This window comes from Oxyura jamaicensis, chromosome 2 (assembly GCF_011077185.1).
Source record: "Oxyura jamaicensis isolate SHBP4307 breed ruddy duck chromosome 2, BPBGC_Ojam_1.0, whole genome shotgun sequence".
Lineage (NCBI taxonomy): Eukaryota > Metazoa > Chordata > Aves > Anseriformes > Anatidae > Oxyura > Oxyura jamaicensis.
In genome coordinates this window covers 147,274,447-147,291,576 of record NC_048894.1, presented here as the reverse complement: position 1 = coordinate 147,291,576, position 17,130 = coordinate 147,274,447, and the positions used below count along the sequence as shown (strand labels likewise).

Sequence of the window (17,130 nt, the reverse complement as noted above, 5' to 3'; positions counted from 1 at the left end):
GGCGGGACGCGAACCCGCGACCTCCTGGGCCCGGGGGAGGCGCGGGGCCGAACCGCGGCGCTGGTGAGGCGGCGGGGCGGGGCCGGGCCGGGGTGGGAGAGGAGGAGGAGGAGGAGAAAAAAAAAAAAAAAGGAGGAGGAGAAAAAAAAAGGAGGAGGAGGAGGAGGTGGAGGGAGCGGTGGGCTTGCTCCCGGAGCAGCCAGGCAGCGGCTCTGCTGCAGCCTGCACCCTTCGTGCTGCCAGATCCCTTACCGCGCGCCGTCTCCTCTCCCATTTTTCCCCCCCCCTCTCTCCAAATCTATTTTTTTTTTTTTTCTTCTGCGTTTTTTCCTCTGGCCGGCGATGGATGGCGGCGCTGCCCGGCTGCGGGAGCTCGGCGCCGCCTGGGCTGGCGGCCCCCGGGTGCTGCTCGGCGGGGCTGGGAGCTGCGCCTAGGAGAGGGGCAACGCCGCTCCGGGGGGATTTTACCCTTTTTTCCCCGGTTTTAAATGCTTAGAGGCGCGGGCAGGTAGCACTTGAGGTGGTTTTTTAAATCTATTTCCCCCCCCTCGCCGCCCGCAGCTGCCCCCTGTATTGAGCGGGTGAGGTGGGAGAAGGGGGAGGCTCGCTGGTTTCCGCAGCCTGCTGGGGGGGTCGCAGCGGTTCGTGCCTCCTCCCGTGCGCTCGGGCGAGGAAAATGGAGGCTGTGATCGAGAAGGAATGTAGCGCGCTCGGAGGGCTCTTCCAGACCATCATCAGCGACATGAAGGTGAGCGGCGGCGGGGGGAGGGGGGGGGGGCAGGTGCCGGGGCCCCCCCGCAGCCCGGGCACGGCGCTCAGGGAAGCTCACGGCAGCGGGGGGGACCTGCCCCGGCTACCGCACCCCCTGTGCTGGGGGCCTGGGGGGCTTTTGCAGGACCCCCCCTCTCCGTGCTGGGACGTGCAAGCTGTTACCTTGCACCTTGGGCAGGTTTTTTCCAACCCTATGAAATCGAAAAAAAAAATGATAACGTGTATATTTTTCCCCCCATTTTTTCCTCCTCCGCCTTTTATTTTTCATGATTTTTGATGGATGCGGAGGAGCCGCACGGTGCCGCGGGGTGGGGTCGGGTCGGGTTTGGGGGACACGACCTAAAACATCCCCGGCCTGGGGAGATGCTCAGAAGTTGACGTGCGCCTGGGCTAGAATCAGTGACGGGGCGTTATTTTGGCACGGCGTGCGCTCACCGAGGGGGTATTCGGCGCTTCGTGTGCGTGCATGCCAAGGTCTCGAGTTCCCAGGTGCCTCCTCTCCTCCGCCAGCCACCAGAAAGCTCTGTGCAGACCCACGCGAGCGGCTCCGAAAACACCCTTGGCATCTCCGCAGGGTTCGCTTCGGATGAGCGGACGCCTCCCGCCCTTGGCTCGTGGCAACAAATAGCCAAAAAGCTCTCCTGCGTCGTGCCGCCCGTGCCCGCCCCAGAGCCCCACGGCTCGCAGCGCCAGAGTACTGCAGAATACTGCAGTGTTCCCCTGGACAAGGGCAGCTTGTCTTCCTCCGGGCCCGCCCGCGAAGGACGCGGTGGCCTGGAGATGTGGAGGGCGATGGGGCGACCGTGGTGGTTCGGGGACAGCGGGGGCTGTGTGCCCCCAACCCAAGTATTGGGGTGGGAGCGAGGGGTCTGCACCCAAGGAGCCAGGCAGGGAGGGCTGCGGGAGAAGCGATGCTGGAAGGAGGACAGGAGCTGCTCCTACGGGGAGCCTCGGCGCAGGCGGACGGCTTCTGGTGTGGTTTCAGGGAGGAGATGCCATTTGCACGAGAAGTTATTTTTTTTGGCGGGGGGTTTCACGCACGCTTCCCTCCGAGCAGGTCGTGGGAGATGCTCGATGAAAAGCGCGGCTCACCGAGAGCAGGCGGGTTGCGGGGAGGAGGGGGCGTGCGTGCGGGAATCTGTCAAGACAATGCTGCAGCCCTCGCGGCCGCGCTCCTCATGCTGTCAGCCCCCTTCTATTTTGAAGAACAATTACACCTTAAAATAAACCAACGACACCCACCCCGGACAGAATACGATCACAAACCCCGGGATCGTTTGCAGGGAGAATGCAGGAGCTTTCCGTTCCCCGCAGAGTGCGATTTGGGGACCCAGCTCGAGCGTGTTCGTTCCTGGCTTCTTTCCACGAGCGATACGCTTGGTTTCCCTTGCTCTGAAGCACACAGACCTTCGCCGTGTCGATTTATTTATTTATTTTTCTTGCACACTGGTGCTTGCATGGGAATGCCGCTCCTCTGAAACATGTTGACATGAGCGTATGGAGATGGGCACAGGTGTGAATTTTTTATTTTAATCCTCCATAGCAGTGGAACCTGTTTGGTGAACCGGAGACTACGGCGGGGGGAGGTATGGGAAAAATCACACCGGATCCTTAGCAGCGTGGTGGATGTTACGGTTAAAAATTGTGCTCGCTATTTAGCGTGAGTGAAACTCATAATTTTTACCTGGGCTTCAATTTAGTGCAGCCGATGAGACGCACGAGGGTCCTTTGTGAATTGTGCACAAAGGATTGTGACGATTTCGGGCTGTGGGGGGGAAGTAGCTATTTTTGACAGCTAACCAGAACCTTTCAGCTAATCATACCTTCAGTAGTAGAGTGCAAATTAGCAACTGAAGTGCTGCTTCACGTAGTCAGGTCTGTGTGGGCAGGCTTCTGGCAGGATCTTTGAGACTTCGTGTGGGGGTCTGCCCACACAGCCCCGTGCACTATCTGTGCCTGGCTCTCGTTGCAGGCAGAGATCGAGGCCCCAAATGCCCCGCAGTGCTGAGGGATCTGCTGCAGCATCCGCCTTTTTTAACTCAATCATTTGCAGGTTCTTTTTTATCATATTGCTCTCCTTTCAGCTTAGCTGTGGAGGCAGTAGGGTTAATCGATGGCACGCTGAAATTGCTCTGAAGTTTTGCCAGCGGCTGCAGATCAGTGCTGCAGCCGAGGTGATGAGGATACGGCCCGTACGGACTGGGATTGCATGTTTCTGGTTGTCTCAGGGCTGTGTTAACTTTGAAACTTAATGAGGGCTGTATACGCAAACGTGACTGATGTGTCACAGGTTGTGATAGCAGGATTACCTCGTGGTGGCTGAGGATGAGCCTCTTTTGATGGCTTCTCCAGAAACCCCGATTTTTTTCTCCATCTTCTACCAAAAATTGTTTGGTGATTAAAAAATCTCCGAAATAAAAAGGTGTAAAGCTGAGTGATTTAGAGAAACGAGGTTACTGGGTTAAATGGAAGAATGCATTAGAAAAATCCCACTTACACAGCGTTTTAATGCAAATGTGTAACTTCAGTGACCCAATAAGGGAAGTCCATATTTTCCACGCAAAACGAGGGTCATGTTTGTCAGGTGGTGTGGAAGTGGTGTACATGGTGACGGAGCTGGTTGTGGAAAGTCCATGATGGGATTTGTACTTGGCCACCGTGCTCTAGAATTAGGTTTTGATGCTCGGGGGTTTCAAGATCAGATTGAAGAATTGTAAAGTGTGAAAAGCCCGTCCCATCCTTGAGTTTTTGTCCATGGTCACAGCCCTGATGCTTCCTGCGATGGCATCGTTGAGCATGTGGCACTTAGAATTTGTTATATTCTTACGTATAATCTCTTCCAAAGTGATAAAAGTTCATAAAAGAAAAAATAAAGCGTCTCTGTCCCCTTGGAGGAGTACTGGTGTGTGCTGTATTCGAACGCCATGCGGCGTCTCTCTGAACGCGGCGTACTTTCTGTGGCTCCCTGCGGGAAGGGAGCATTTGATCTGAACGGTCTGTAACTCATTTCTGGCAGTGGGGAAATGAGGTGCCATCATACGCTGCTAATTTCAATATTTCTCGTGCTGCAAAGCAAAGCTCGGCAGCTGATTTTTGGGAGGGCCTGTTGCGGATGGGTTTCAAAAGATTGATCTGCACATGAGAAGACGACTTCTCTTTAATGCCGCTGTTCCGTGTGAGTCCTAATTTTGTGTTCCTTTTAATCGCTCTCTGCTTGCTTGATGGAAAAAGGAGGAGAAGAAAACCCAGCTGACAGCATTGAAATTAAACCTGTTTGTAGCTCATCCCTTGCTTCACGTTGGTTGTTTTCGCTTGTTCTCTATTTGTCTCTTTTGCCAGCACGTGTTTAGGTAAGGCAGGGGCTTGCTGTCTGCGCACAGCACCCATCACCGTGGGGTGGGCGTAGGGGGAGCGTGGATAAAGAGCAGTCGGACCAGCGCTGGTTGTCCATGACTTCGCTTGTACTGAGCGACAGAATTTACTGTGGTTTTCCTGGGTCCTGTGAGGCTCACCATTTGGTTTCAGTCATCTCCCCGCATGCGGTGGATGTGCAGGTACGAGGGGGACTTTGACCTCTCGGTGAACAAAATGAGAAGGTTCCCGGAGGACGAGTGAAATTTTAGGGAAAACAAAAATCCAAGTGTGTGCCTTATTTATAGTCTCTTAACTGAAATCTCAATAAAACCAACGTTTTGCTTTTGGTGGCTGCTTTAATCCTACAAAGGAGGCGAGCCCTTCCCTCCCTCGCTGCTGGTGGGGCTCCCTGGGATGAGAAGGCAGCGTGCCTTTGCCTTCAGCCGTGCAAAGCTCCCGGCCTTCCTTTCCATCTGAGGAGAAAGGAGTGAGCATATGGGCATGAGAAATATTTATGTTTTTGCAGCCTCTTATCTCCAGCGTTTTAATCTCGCTTTTTGCGGAAGGTGGAGCCGGGGGTGGTCACAGCGAGGATGAGGAGCCATTTGTTAAGTAAGGCATGGCTTGCTTGGGAGGGGTGGCCTTGTGCTAGTCGCACCAATAATATAAAGCGAGTCCAAATAAATCAATAAACGCTTCCCAGAACAGATAGAAACATCAAGGCTGTTCCTACGGCAAGTACAGCTGCAGGTCCTCTGTGTCCACGTTAATCCAAGGGACAGCCTGGGCAAAGCTGTCTTCCCCTGACAAGCAGCGATACGACAGCTCTTCTGCGGCTGTGCTTTGTTTGAAGCATCTCTGTGGCGATGAGGAATGTTCAGTTCAGTGACTTTAAGGTCTAGTTTCAGTCCAGCTGCTGAAGATGGTAACTCTTGTAAGGAGAGAGGCTGAATGTGCAACGTGCAGGTGGAGGCTGGGAGAGTGGACACCCCTGTCCTCCCTCTGCCACGCGTGCTGGGTGGCACTGGCACCTACTGATCTATTCCAAACCCAGAAAATCGATGTTTATCCCCTTCCCCAAAAGCGTGAAATGAGTCCACTTCCACTCTGTGCAGATTCAGCTTTTCTTCTGCATTTTCTTGTCCTTAAAGGTTGGTGCAAACCTTTACGTATGTTTGCGCTTAGCCAGTCACCCTGATTTCTTACCCCGCTGCCTCCCAACAACCTGCTTGCCCAAACATTTGGTTTGCTTATGCTGGAATTCCTCACCTTTCCGAAGCAGCTGCAGCGTCTTTCTGTAAACATCTCTCCGGGGGAGGTGGCGGCGTGGAGCGAAGGCTGAATGCTGGTGCGGGAGAGCGCTCCTGCAAGCCCGCTTAAATCCTGGGGTCCGTACAACGCAGCATAGCTGGGAACATACTTGCAAGGCATTTATTATTTTTAGGGACACATTCTTGATCCAGGCTCGCCTGTATGAGCGCTAACAATTCATACAACCGCCGAGCATTCGCTATGTAAGTGCGTCCAAGGCTGGCTCGTTCTGGGGCATACCGAGGGCGAGGATTTTTATTTAATGCCTTTTAAAAGGACTGCTTTTGGATCTGGTGGCATGCCAAGGGCTGTATAATAGGGCTCGCCGTGTTGGAAGCGTGGAAGGAGTTGTGCAGCACCGCAATCCACTGAACAAATGTTGGAGGACAAGAAGTCTGTGCAATGTCAGACTGAGTGCTGGTTAATGCCTAACTAGAGGTGATCTGAGGAGAGTTTGCTGCTTCTTTCCTCGCTTCTGAGCGTGTGGGATATATATTTTTTTCCGAGATGCAGAAGTTGCTGCAGTTGATGGAGTATTCTTGTGTACCTGTAAGTAGCATTCTGCCCATCAGCCTGTTCTCAGCTTGTCAAAAACACGTTTTGGGTTCATGGTCTGCCCAGAGACAGCGCGGCCTCAAAGAGGGGCAGAAAGCACTTGGTGGCAGAGAGCAGGATAGGAACAGCGGCTGAAGAGGTGTTTTGCTCTGCTTCAGAGGACACAAAGATGAGTGCAGAGGGGTTTGAGTCGGTGCCACAAAGCCCTGCATTTCGGCTGCTATAGAAATGCATTTCCCTCTTCAAGTGTTTGTTTTCCAGCTCCAGATGATGCCTGCCTTGGTGCTGCCCCATTGACTGGTATCTCTGCTGACCTTTAAGGATGTTAATTGACTTCTTCCTGCTGGGCTGTGAGATGGCCTGAATGCTGAGGTGTTTGGGCGGGCTGGAGACAAAATGTCTGGTAGCCTCGTGGTTAAGACCATAGCAGCTTTCATCTTCAAAGTGCAGGGGAAGCGTGTGACTTAGCTCCCAAGAACGGCTCCCATTTCACAGAAAGGCAAGCTATGGCTGCAGGTTCAGTCACTTCTACTCCTTTCCCCTAGGACAAGAAGGGATTGAGTACATGTGGATCACGGAGTTAATGAGGGGATGGTTTTTAAGCTGCCAGTGTAATACATGTTGCTACATACACCCACACCCCACACAACTTTCTTGTTGCTGCTTAAGACTTGCTGCCGTTCCCCTTGTGATAACCCCATGTTTTTAGGCAGCAGAGATGGTGTCTGCAAACGAATGATCAGCTAGCAACGCAAGGGTGTTAAACTCCTGTTTTGTAACTGAAATTATGGGGTATCTCTGTTTCTGAGTGGAGCACCTTAAACATAGGGTGGCAGATCACGAAGAATTTGGCTGTCCGGCAAGGCAGTGCACGAGCTCTGTGTTTTTTGCTCTTCTAGTCAACAAACATAAGTGTTTGTGGGTCATTTTAATTCTAGGATGCTGCCTGGTGTACACGCAGCAGCTAATAAATCACCTTGGATGTCTTTAGAAGTCCACTTGCAAGAATGAACTTGTGAATGCCGATTTTGTTGGCGTGCACAATGCTATCGATAACCATGTAGATAGAGAAATTTGGTTCATGGTATAAAAAGGTTCAGATCATTTTGTTTCTGTTTTTATCTGCCGTATAAACTGCTACTACACTCCTTATGCAAATATGAGATTTGTTTTTACCATGCACCGTAGATGCGTGCTTTGTAGTTTCATGGAAGTGCTTTGTGTAATGGTTTAAAACTTTGTGGTGAGGTGCCTCTCGTTGAAATCGTCCATGACCAAACCGAATTAACTTGGAGCTTGGAAGGGATTGTTTCTTTTCTCACGGGTGAAATGAAGGACAAGTAGCTGGGGACAAGCATAGTGGCACTTCATGAACTTTAGCTCTACCTTGGCAGTAAAATACTAAAAACTGCTACCTGGCAGCCACCTCTTCCCTGGTGTGGTACTTCCATGGTCAATTCAGACGTGTGGCAGTATCTTCTTGACAAAGGACTGACGTTTCTTGGGTCCTGGAGATTGTTTTGAATGCCTGTGAGATGGAGATTGTGCAAAGATCAAGCAATGAACACTCAAACGAGGGTGTCTCCTGCTTCTGCTGATGCCTTGGGAAGAAGTGATGAAACCTCAGTGGTGGTGGTGTTACCAGCACAGGGCTGTTGGCTCTGCTTCGAGACTGTCCTGTATAGGCATTAACTTGAATGAGTGCCTCTTGATATTTTAATTATCCTAGTTTTGATCCAGCTGAAATATTGTGGGTTTAGAAAATAGCTGCCGAGTATGCACAGTGGCCACTTAATGAGTCGGCAGATGAAAGGCGGTATTGATGAGTCTCCGAGGAGAAATCTGCTATTCAGGCTTGCAAACTTGTTTAGACCTGCAGGGAAGAACGTGGAACTAAATGCTTCCTCTGGAAGACTACTTAATGTCCAGCTTTTTTAATGCAGCATGGGATAAAAGGTTCCCCAGAAGCTGTGGCTAAGTTGTTTTGTGTTTTTCCCCCTCTTGTGAATAACTTCCTGTGTTTATAGAGAGGGAGAGACTCTGTGTTTATGCATGATATATTTTCTCACAGCATGAATATAACATTTTGTTTGCTAATTACCCAATCTAGCTTGGATTTAAACCATGATGTGTTTGAGTTGGAGTTGAGTTTCTTTGTCTTAAGTACTGTGAAACTGAGCTGCAGACGGCATAGGTTTGACGTGGTCCTTATTGACGTGGCAAGGAGGCGTACGATGCGTGTTGTAAGCCGGGATGCCATGCAGCAATCCAGGGGAATGAATTTGCATGGGTCCTTGCTGTGCTACAAACTGAAGTCACAACCACGAGGCAATTGGTGTCCGCCGCTGGAACTGTTTAAATACAGGCTAGTGGGGTGTAGGCTTTGTCAAAATGCAAATCCAAGATTTTAGAGCTCTAACAGCAGAATCATACCTGATTGGTGTCCCCTCCCCTTTTAAATGGTTAAATGGTTAGTGAGCTCTGCTGAATGCCTATATTCTCACTAAGTGGTGCTACATGCCGGGAACTGGTCATCCTTTTGAGTTCTTCAAATGGTCTTGGGAATGCAGAAATCACTGATAGTTCTGTGCTTTTTCCCAGTGGGGTGAATATCCTCTCCTGCGGTTTCCTGATTGGATTTGTCTTGATTTTATCAAAATACTGTACCATTGCCATATGCTAGAGTAGCTTGTTCTCTGTGTCCCAGTTCTCTGTTTAGACTGAAAAACAAACAGTCTTGAAAACTTGAGTGGTTCCGTGATGTGTAGAAGAAATATCTAGTAGGCAGCTTTTTTAATAGCATACTAGACTTCTTCAGTAGTGTTTTGTTGCATAATTTGCAATGTTGTGATAACGTATATATCACCTTGTGAAAGCAAAGCTTGGCATATGTATTTATACTGTGCACACCGAGGGAAACTCATTTCCAACCCCCCGCCTGTTCCCTAAACAAGTAGCAGAAATAGTGGAAATGGGTGTCTAGATACAAGACTTTGATTTTAATTACCCCTGCTTTTAGTTCCTGGAGGGTAGTTACAGGTTAAATGACATCTTAATCTGATCTTTGACATGCTTTTACTTTCACTTGCATTCTCTATAATCTCTCAGACCCTGTGTTTGTATCTGTATCCTCTTCCAGTCAGTAATTTGCATGTTCGGTTCTTGTGAAACGCTGTGAAGTTAACGTCTTCTGCTATTGCTGACTTTTCATTCCTGGCCCAGCAAGACAAGAGTCAAGAGCCCTCTTTGCTGCTAGAGCTAAGCCTGAAGTTCCCCTGTGCATGGCAGGGGGAAAATGCTTTGAAAGAGAGAAGGGACTTGGCAGTCCTGCAGCCCCTTTCCCTGCCTTGTGGGAGCATTCAATTTTCATTGTATGAAACCAGAACTGGGGCTCTGTTGGCTCAGTTCTACTTTTGAATTTAAGGTACATCTGAAATGAGGTAAATGAAACTAAAGTAATCATGGAAGAGGTAGTGTGTATGCCTCTTCATCTTCGTCTGCATCTTCATAACGAGTGAGATCTCTCCCACTAATAAAATTTGTGTTTCAGTCTGTTGGAAGATGCTGTTCAGGTGAATGATTGGAAAATAGATGCAGCTTAGAAAGATTAATGAGACAGGTTCTTGAATTGCTTATTTTTCGACTTAAAAAGAGGAAAAGCTTACAAGCAGAGTTTTTTTTTTTTTTTTTGGATAGGGAACAGTCATTACGAACTTTGTGTAAGGTGACGTTCAGTCTCATCTCACCTGTGTCTTGCAAGAGCTTTTGTGGCATAGGCTGTGTTATCCATGAGACAGGTTTGACTAAACGTGTGGGTTGTGCAAAGAAACGTGTTAGTGTTGGGTAGTGCTTTGTAACTCTTGCAGTTGTGACTGGCCAAGCGCCCTTTTCCCCAGTTGACTACTGATTTTTTCAGAAGAGAGGAAAAGCCAGTGCCAGATGCTAGCTGGGTGGGGAAATTGATTGTCAGTCATTGCATCTTCCCACATGCTGAGACATCTGTGGCCGGAACCCCTTTTTTTTCAGGCTGTCAATTGTTTTCCTGTCCCCTTCCCCTCCACTTTTTCCTGTTTTTTTTCTGTTGAAGGCCCCCTGGAAAAATGATAGCCTCTACGTGCAGACCATACTTACTTACACAGGCCATTTTTTTTGTGTGTATAACATCTGTGAGTTTGGGTGGTGTCTAGCACAATAAATTCTCTTTGCTCCTTGTAGGTAGTGTAGTGCATACTACAGAAATAAAACATCCATAATAATCTTTCAGATTCTCATATCTCATAAAACTACATATATAATATATATTTTTAAGCTTTGTTTTTAAGCATTATTTACTTTGAAGGTTGGGAGGACAAGTATAGTAGCAAAATTACAATTCTGTTCCAGAGGTAGATGTGTGGCATTTGGATGTGTTACTAGGGTGTGAAGCTGGGTAACAGTGCTGTGTATTTGGGACTCGGATTCTCAGCTGGTCACAGCTGAATGTGAGGTGGAGAAGTCCAGCTCCTGTAGCTAGCTAGAGTCGTGCTTTTTTTTTTTTCCTTCCTATTGAAGTCTGCTGATAGTCATTCAGTGCCTTTCTGGAAGACGCACAGCTCTTGCTTTGATAACTTGTGAGATAAAACCAGGGCACTGCCCGCCAGGTCCCTTTCTCTCCTACCTCTTTAGCTGGAACAGCTAAAATTAGATTCTCAATTTGCTTTACTGTAGAGTAGCTCTCTGTCTTTTTCCCTGTGCCCTGAAAGTTTAGATGGGTTGTTGCTGTGAACAAGATACCAGACTGTTTCTGCTGCCTTTGTAGTCTGCATCCCAGCAAGAGCTGATAATATGGCTGAAAAGCCTTTCTGATAAATGAAAGCTGTTAAAAGAACACAGTCAATGTTTTTTAAAAGATGAGGTGCGTCTTGTCTCCTGGATTCAGGATGTATGGAAATAAATTATTAAAGGAAATAAGTGTCTTTTCACTTAATGGGAAAAAAACAGAAGAATTGTAACTCCTTAGTAGAAGGGGTGACAGAACAGTTTTTAACTGCTGGTACTCAAGTTGCAATCTTAAATAAATACAATGATCTGGGTTCCTATTCTTGCCATTAGATGTAATCAATAGCAATTTCAGTAAAATTGGATCCTTTGCTGAAAGCATATTCTTGATTTATTGAGAAATCCCTGAACTTCTCTTTTGGATTCCTTCTACTGCAGGATTGCTGGCCTGAGAGGAAGGGAGAAAATCCAAAGTGGCCTGCTAGTGACAGGATCATAAAACAATTTGGGTTGGAAGGGGCCTTTAAAGATAGATCATCTCTGCCCTTTCCTGGTGTGTTGACCTTGGCCAGCTGCTGGATGTTCACCCATTCCTTCTCTTCTTCCACAGGACAGGATGCAATAGTAAGATGAAAATGCTCACAGGTTGAGTCTAAGAAGGAAATTGCCTACCAACTACTGTCATGGGCAAAGCATACTCAACTTAGAAGGTGACCCTTATCACCAACTAAAACAGATTTAAATAGCAAGAAAGAGGAAAAATTAAAACACCTTCGGCCAACCTACCCCAACAGCCCCTTCAGGAACACCCTGCTCCTGCGGGGGCTCCCCACAGCCGCAGCTCCCTCAGGAAATGTCCCCCTGCTGCGGCGTGGGCCCTCCCCGGGCTGCAGGGTGGAGATCTGCTCCAGCGGGGGCTCTGCAGGGCTGCCGGGGAATCCCTGCTGCCTGTGGGCCTGGAGCCCCTCCTGCCCTCCTCCTCCTGGGGCCTGGGCCCTCTGCTGCTTCTCCCTCGCCTTGGGCCTCCTCCTCGGCCTGTGCCCGCTCTGCCCTTCTGGAAATCTGTTTTCCCAAGGTGCCGCCAGCTTGGTGCTGGGCTCAGCTCTGCCCTGTCATGGCGACATTGGAGCCACCACAGAGGCCCTGCAGCCCCTGGCCTCCACCTGGGCACAGACACCCAAGGTCTTCCAGCACTCTCCTGCTGGTTGCTCTGTTCCAGGCATGATGCTCGTGTCCATGGTCTGGGTTTTGGGGAAAGTTGCACTGGATGAAGGTGGTGCCACCTCTCCTGCCCAGCCCAGTGGCAGGCAGGGAACAAGCAGCAAGCCAGGACACATACGTAGCTGAGGACCTGTCCCCCAGGAGCCACAGCCACGTCTGCCCAGACTCTAGTGGGTCTGTGTGTTCTTGTCCGGCACTTGCAGGTGCTTTCCTACTCCATCCTGGTGCCTCTTAATACTAGTTATGGTATTCCTCCCTGAGGGAAAGCTATTCAGTGTCCTAATTGTGGACTGCTGAAATAGGTGACAGGCATGAGACACCATTTTGTTTTTCAGCCTGTAGGCAGAAAGGCGATGCCCTGTCTGTTTTCGGTGTAAATCAGCTGGAGCGTGGCTGGGCACTGGCATCGGGTGACTAATGGCTTGTAAACCAGCTCATTAAGCTATAAGGTGTGATAATGGCATGTTACGGCTTACCAGCCACAGCCTCAGTTGGTAGCTGAAGGTAGGGAGTGTGGTGGGACTGGGGGGCTTTCATGCCTTGGGAACAAGTGTTTTATAGGAGAAATGTTGGATGTGAGACAGCTGAGGAAGAAATAACAATTAGGCACAAATTCACTGTGGGGAAGTAACCCCCAGATTAAGCCATTAATGATCTTCAAGAAGACCATTTAAACGAACCCGGATTGTAACAGATTCCTATTTTACTCTGTGAGGAGCTAAAGAGAGGATTTGTGACCCAGATGCTGCAGCTCTTCTGAGGTTTCTCTGAGCAGGACTGAGCCGTGAAGGCAGCCCCGCTGCTTGTACAGATAATGCAGAGACCTGACGGACTCTGACATTTAAAGGGGGAAAACTGATTTCCTTTAGTGGCTGTTTGAAATTGGAAATTGCAGAAGGAGCTATGGGAAATGCAGCATTTAAAAATACTTTATTACTCTTTCAAAAATGACTTTACATTACAAAAGGACTTCTTAGACAAAGACAGTGAATTCTTCCTACTGTTTCTTTGTGTTTAAATTAAGACAGTACTACAAGTTGAATTAAGTTTTATGGCTGTTTTGGTGTGTGGTTTCCACCACTGCTATATTTCTCCTGTCAACCACTTTGATGAAAGGAAGAAGTTATTCCAAATGTTACTTCAAATGAGGATGTGAGAGAGGGGCTGCCTTGATTTGAGGTGGCATGTAAAGAGATCATGGAGTAGGAGCTGCTCCTGGGGTGCGGGGGACTTGCAGTGTTTTTCCCAGAAATAGTTTAACTCTTGTGCTGTCTTCTTGGTTTGTCCTCCAAGCATCACTCAGTGACCTCCTTGCTTCCCAGGTGCTGAAGGTGGGATAAAACCCCTGTTAATAGGATCTGTAAAGTGGCAGGTGTCAAACGCTTCTGCTTTAGGTGTAGGGATCAATCAAGGGGTTTTGGTTTCAGCAAGGATATGATGGTAGAAGTGCTTTTCGGAGAAGCTCACAGGGACAGCAGGATTGGTGTTCAAGGCTTGAGCCGTGTGTTACTGCGAGAGAGATGAACGTGCTGACTCACCTTCAGAAGGGAAAGGCAAACAGCAATTTCTGCTGGAACACAGATTAAATGAACTACTCATACTTTTCTTCTGTTCAAAATGACATCAGGGGTTTTGGGGCTAGTACAGGGGTGCCCGGGTGAAAAGATTAGTGATTGAAATATATAAATATATATCTAATCAAACCAATTTAAGAAACAATGTATGGGGGTGGGTTGTTACAGCTTATCTAAGTAGGCTTGGCTTAAAGAAAAAAAAAAACACATTTTTAAAGACAAAAATAAGTAGTCATGGAAATGCTTAGCAGCTAGTCTGCGTTTGCTTTCTTTGTGGCCAGCCTGGTACAAAACAAAACAAAAAACAAAACCAAAGTGTATTCTTTTTGAGGTATGTTTTGAAGGCACTGTCTGCTTTGGTGTCCTCCATTTGTCAACTTGCATTTTGCTGAAGAATCCAGGAAAGCCTTAGGCCCTGCTGTTAATTGTCGGGGCTTTCAAGGCTCCTGGCATACGCATGCATAATGCATATACAGCATGCGGGCAAACTCCGAAAGGCAGCTACTGTGGGAAGAGATGCAGGTCAGTGTAGGGGATTTCAGTAAGACTAATAGGTTTAAGGAAATGGCTTTTTTTCCTTATCCCTTCAAATGATCAGTGGGTTTCTTTCATTTTTAAATGTGATGATTTTTGCACAGCACAAAGCACTTTATATTCTAGGCCTTGCCAACCTGATAACGGGTCTCTTCTTTCGCCTTCCCCCTTTCCCATTGGCTCCATGGTGTGTAGGTATAATGAGGTTTTATGACCACCTGGCTTACATTGCTGAGAGAGAACGAAGAAAGAAACAGTGAACAATGCAACCTGTACTGAGGAGTGTTTAGTAGTGGTTAGTACCCCAGACAGCGGCCTTGTGCGAGGGTCTGTTGTGGCCCTGCCCAAGCCCCTCTGCAGAGCTCAGCTGTGCAGTGACTGCGTGGGTGATACACACATCTGTGCAAAGACATTTTTGAAATATGATTAGTAGAGAATATGAATTTGTGACCAACAGACCAAGGCCAGAATCGAAAGGGAGATTTTGCTTTTAACCCCAAGTCTAATTCAAGTCCCGCTGGGGTGTGTGAATGTCTGGGAGCTGCCTTGCCAGGGTGTACCAAGGAGCTTGAATTAGGTTGTCAGCTCTGGGGGAAGGGGTTGCCTTTACCCCCAAACAAGACAATATGCATCCTCTCGTGGTAGAGTGAGCAAAAGATTTTATTTTACTCAGAAAAAGGCAGACTGGTTTATCAGGGTGGTTTGAGTTTGCTCCAAGCAACTGCACTTGCTTGCAACCTCTTCCAGTCAGAGCTGTGGTAATGTTAGCCTTGAGGAGCTGCCTTATCTGGGTTTTATTGTGTCGTTGCTCTGGTAACAGCAAGTCTTAAACCTTTATTAAGGGAAGCATGGATATGTTATTTTACTCTCTAGACTCCAATCAAAGGGAAATGTTGAGGTTTCTTTCTACCACCATTTTTGCTGTTAGCAGAAAATTTGCACTTGTTCTGCAGAGAGCAAGTTAACCTTGTTTTGGTCTAAAAAGGATGATATTTTACCATAAAAGCTTATTTTAAAACAGACAAAAGCTTTGGGAAAACAGACATCAGAACTCATAAGAACACTTGGTGTTTATACTCTAAATGAATATGTGAACTCCTAACACAGTTTCTAAAAGTGGGGGAGAAGTTCACAGGAAACTGTGAATTTAATTCAAGAGGAATTAAACCTTCTTAAAAACTTTGCATATGCTCAATGCCACGCTACTTTAGCAGCGTCAGTTCAGAAATGAGCTCCAAGGTCATTCGGGACCATTTCAGAAGGAAGTTATGCAGCTGTTGGGAAAGTTTGTCATCTTAGACTACTCTGCCTTTTCTGTGACCAATTGCTGTATTACCATGAGACGATTTGAGGTGGTCTCTTGGGCAGCTCAGACCTTCGTTAGAAAAATAGAAGCCCTAGTAATAAGATAATGGGAACATGGAAATTACATGGAGAACCTGTATGTAGAAAAGAACAACTAGAATTCTGCCATTGGTTTTGGGAGATTCTCTTTATGCATCCTAGCACCCTACTTCTAAGCGGTTTTTGCTGTTTCCATCTGAAGTAAGGAGTTTCTTAGTTCTTCAGTTGAAATCCCTCTTCCTCTCCATAGTTTTGGCTTGAGAAATCTGTAAAACCTCCTCAGAAGACCTGTTTCATTTGGATTCACAACCAGTTGAAGTCCCTTATATTGGGAACGGTGTTTAAAAATGAGAGTCACCTTACTGGGAAAATATATTTTGGTGTTAGTGAATTAGGATTTAATAAAGTCTGAGTTACTGCTTTACTTCTAGTTTTATTTGAACATTAAAACTACAGTATCAAAACCAGAATGTTCAAAATATTCATTATTGTGTCTTTTCTTTTTCTTGCAGGGAAGTTACCCAGTGTGGGAAGATTTTATAAATAAAGCTGGGAAATTGCAGTCTCAGCTTCGGTAAGTCTTGTGTTGCACAGTCAAGATCGCCTACAATTACTTGTGTGTGCATATGTCAAAATTAAATGTAGCTTCTGCCAGGATAAATTTCGAAGTATGTTCTAGTAAAATTGTGCATCTTTCATGGTCAACACCCATGTATGTGGTGTTCTGCTGTATTTCAGGCAAATACATATCTATCACCAATGGTACATAACAAAAGTAAAACAAGCTAAATTTCATGGCTTCTGATGGAAAACTAGATAATGTATTGTTTAGTGAACGCTGAGATTTAGAATTAGACATTTGTTGTCATAGTGTAGAATACAGCTGGTTTATATTGCAAGAAGGCTCGAGTTAGAGACTTTGGTAGTCTTAACAGCACTTTCTTCTGCTTAAAAAACCAAGGGAATTCCTGTGCTGAACCGTTCATCAGTAGTTATTAAAACTTACTTTATTGGGGTATACTTTGCAAATGTCATTCTGGATTACCTTCTACAGATTTCTCTTAATAAGTACCATATGTACTGCGCTCAGACCAATTCTGTTATCTCCAGAAGTCATTCACTTGTAAAGTCTGTTTCTGTTCATATGAATCCAAACTCCATTTCTTCCCAAACCGCAATCTCCTCTGTGCTCCCCAGAGCATCAGCGTTTTCTCACAGCAGCAGTGGTAGTAGATACGGTTATTGGCAGTATATTTTGTGGTTCTGCATCATGTTGTGAACCGTTTCTGAAGAAGCTGTTGTTTAGGCTCATCTAAATGGCTGAAATACACTGTTCTGCTATGCCATGTCTAAAATAAAACACTTGCATGTGGTTTTTCCTTTTCTAGCAATCACGTTGCAGTAAGGGAGTGTGGAAGAAGAGAAATGGAGAATTTTCCTAGCCTTTTGTACTCTTTAAATACAAGCCTTCAGAGAAAGCAGGAGAAATAGTTGGATTTCAGTCCTGTGGCATTGTATTCAGCGTAGCGCGTCCCTAGCTAAAGGAACATGTGAGCAGGCAGCTACAGGAACATGCAGGCAGCTTGAGCCTGCTTTGAGGATTTGCTGTTCATTTCTAGCAGATGCGAGCCTTTTGCCTCACAGATAAAGGAGAGCAGATGTCATCTGAGCTGGAGCTAGGTCTTCATGGATCTGGTTACTGGAGAAA

The 17,130-nt window shown here is 47.1% G+C and overlaps 1 protein-coding gene across 17 annotated transcripts in view; it reads left to right on the top strand.

Moving 5' to 3' along the window:
* The first annotated feature begins 218 nt into the window (after positions 1-218).
* The window catches only part of MTSS1 (MTSS I-BAR domain containing 1), a 123,206-nt gene continuing 106,294 nt past the window's right edge, over positions 219-17,130 (top strand). For all 17 annotated transcript variants that reach the window (XM_035317897.1, XM_035317887.1, XM_035317893.1 and 14 more), the window contains exons 1-2: positions 219-748; positions 15,935-15,996. In XM_035317897.1, the coding sequence (XP_035173788.1) occupies positions 677-748; positions 15,935-15,996 (134 nt within the window). In that variant the 5' untranslated portion in view covers positions 219-676. The remainder of the gene's footprint in view (positions 749-15,934; positions 15,997-17,130) is intronic.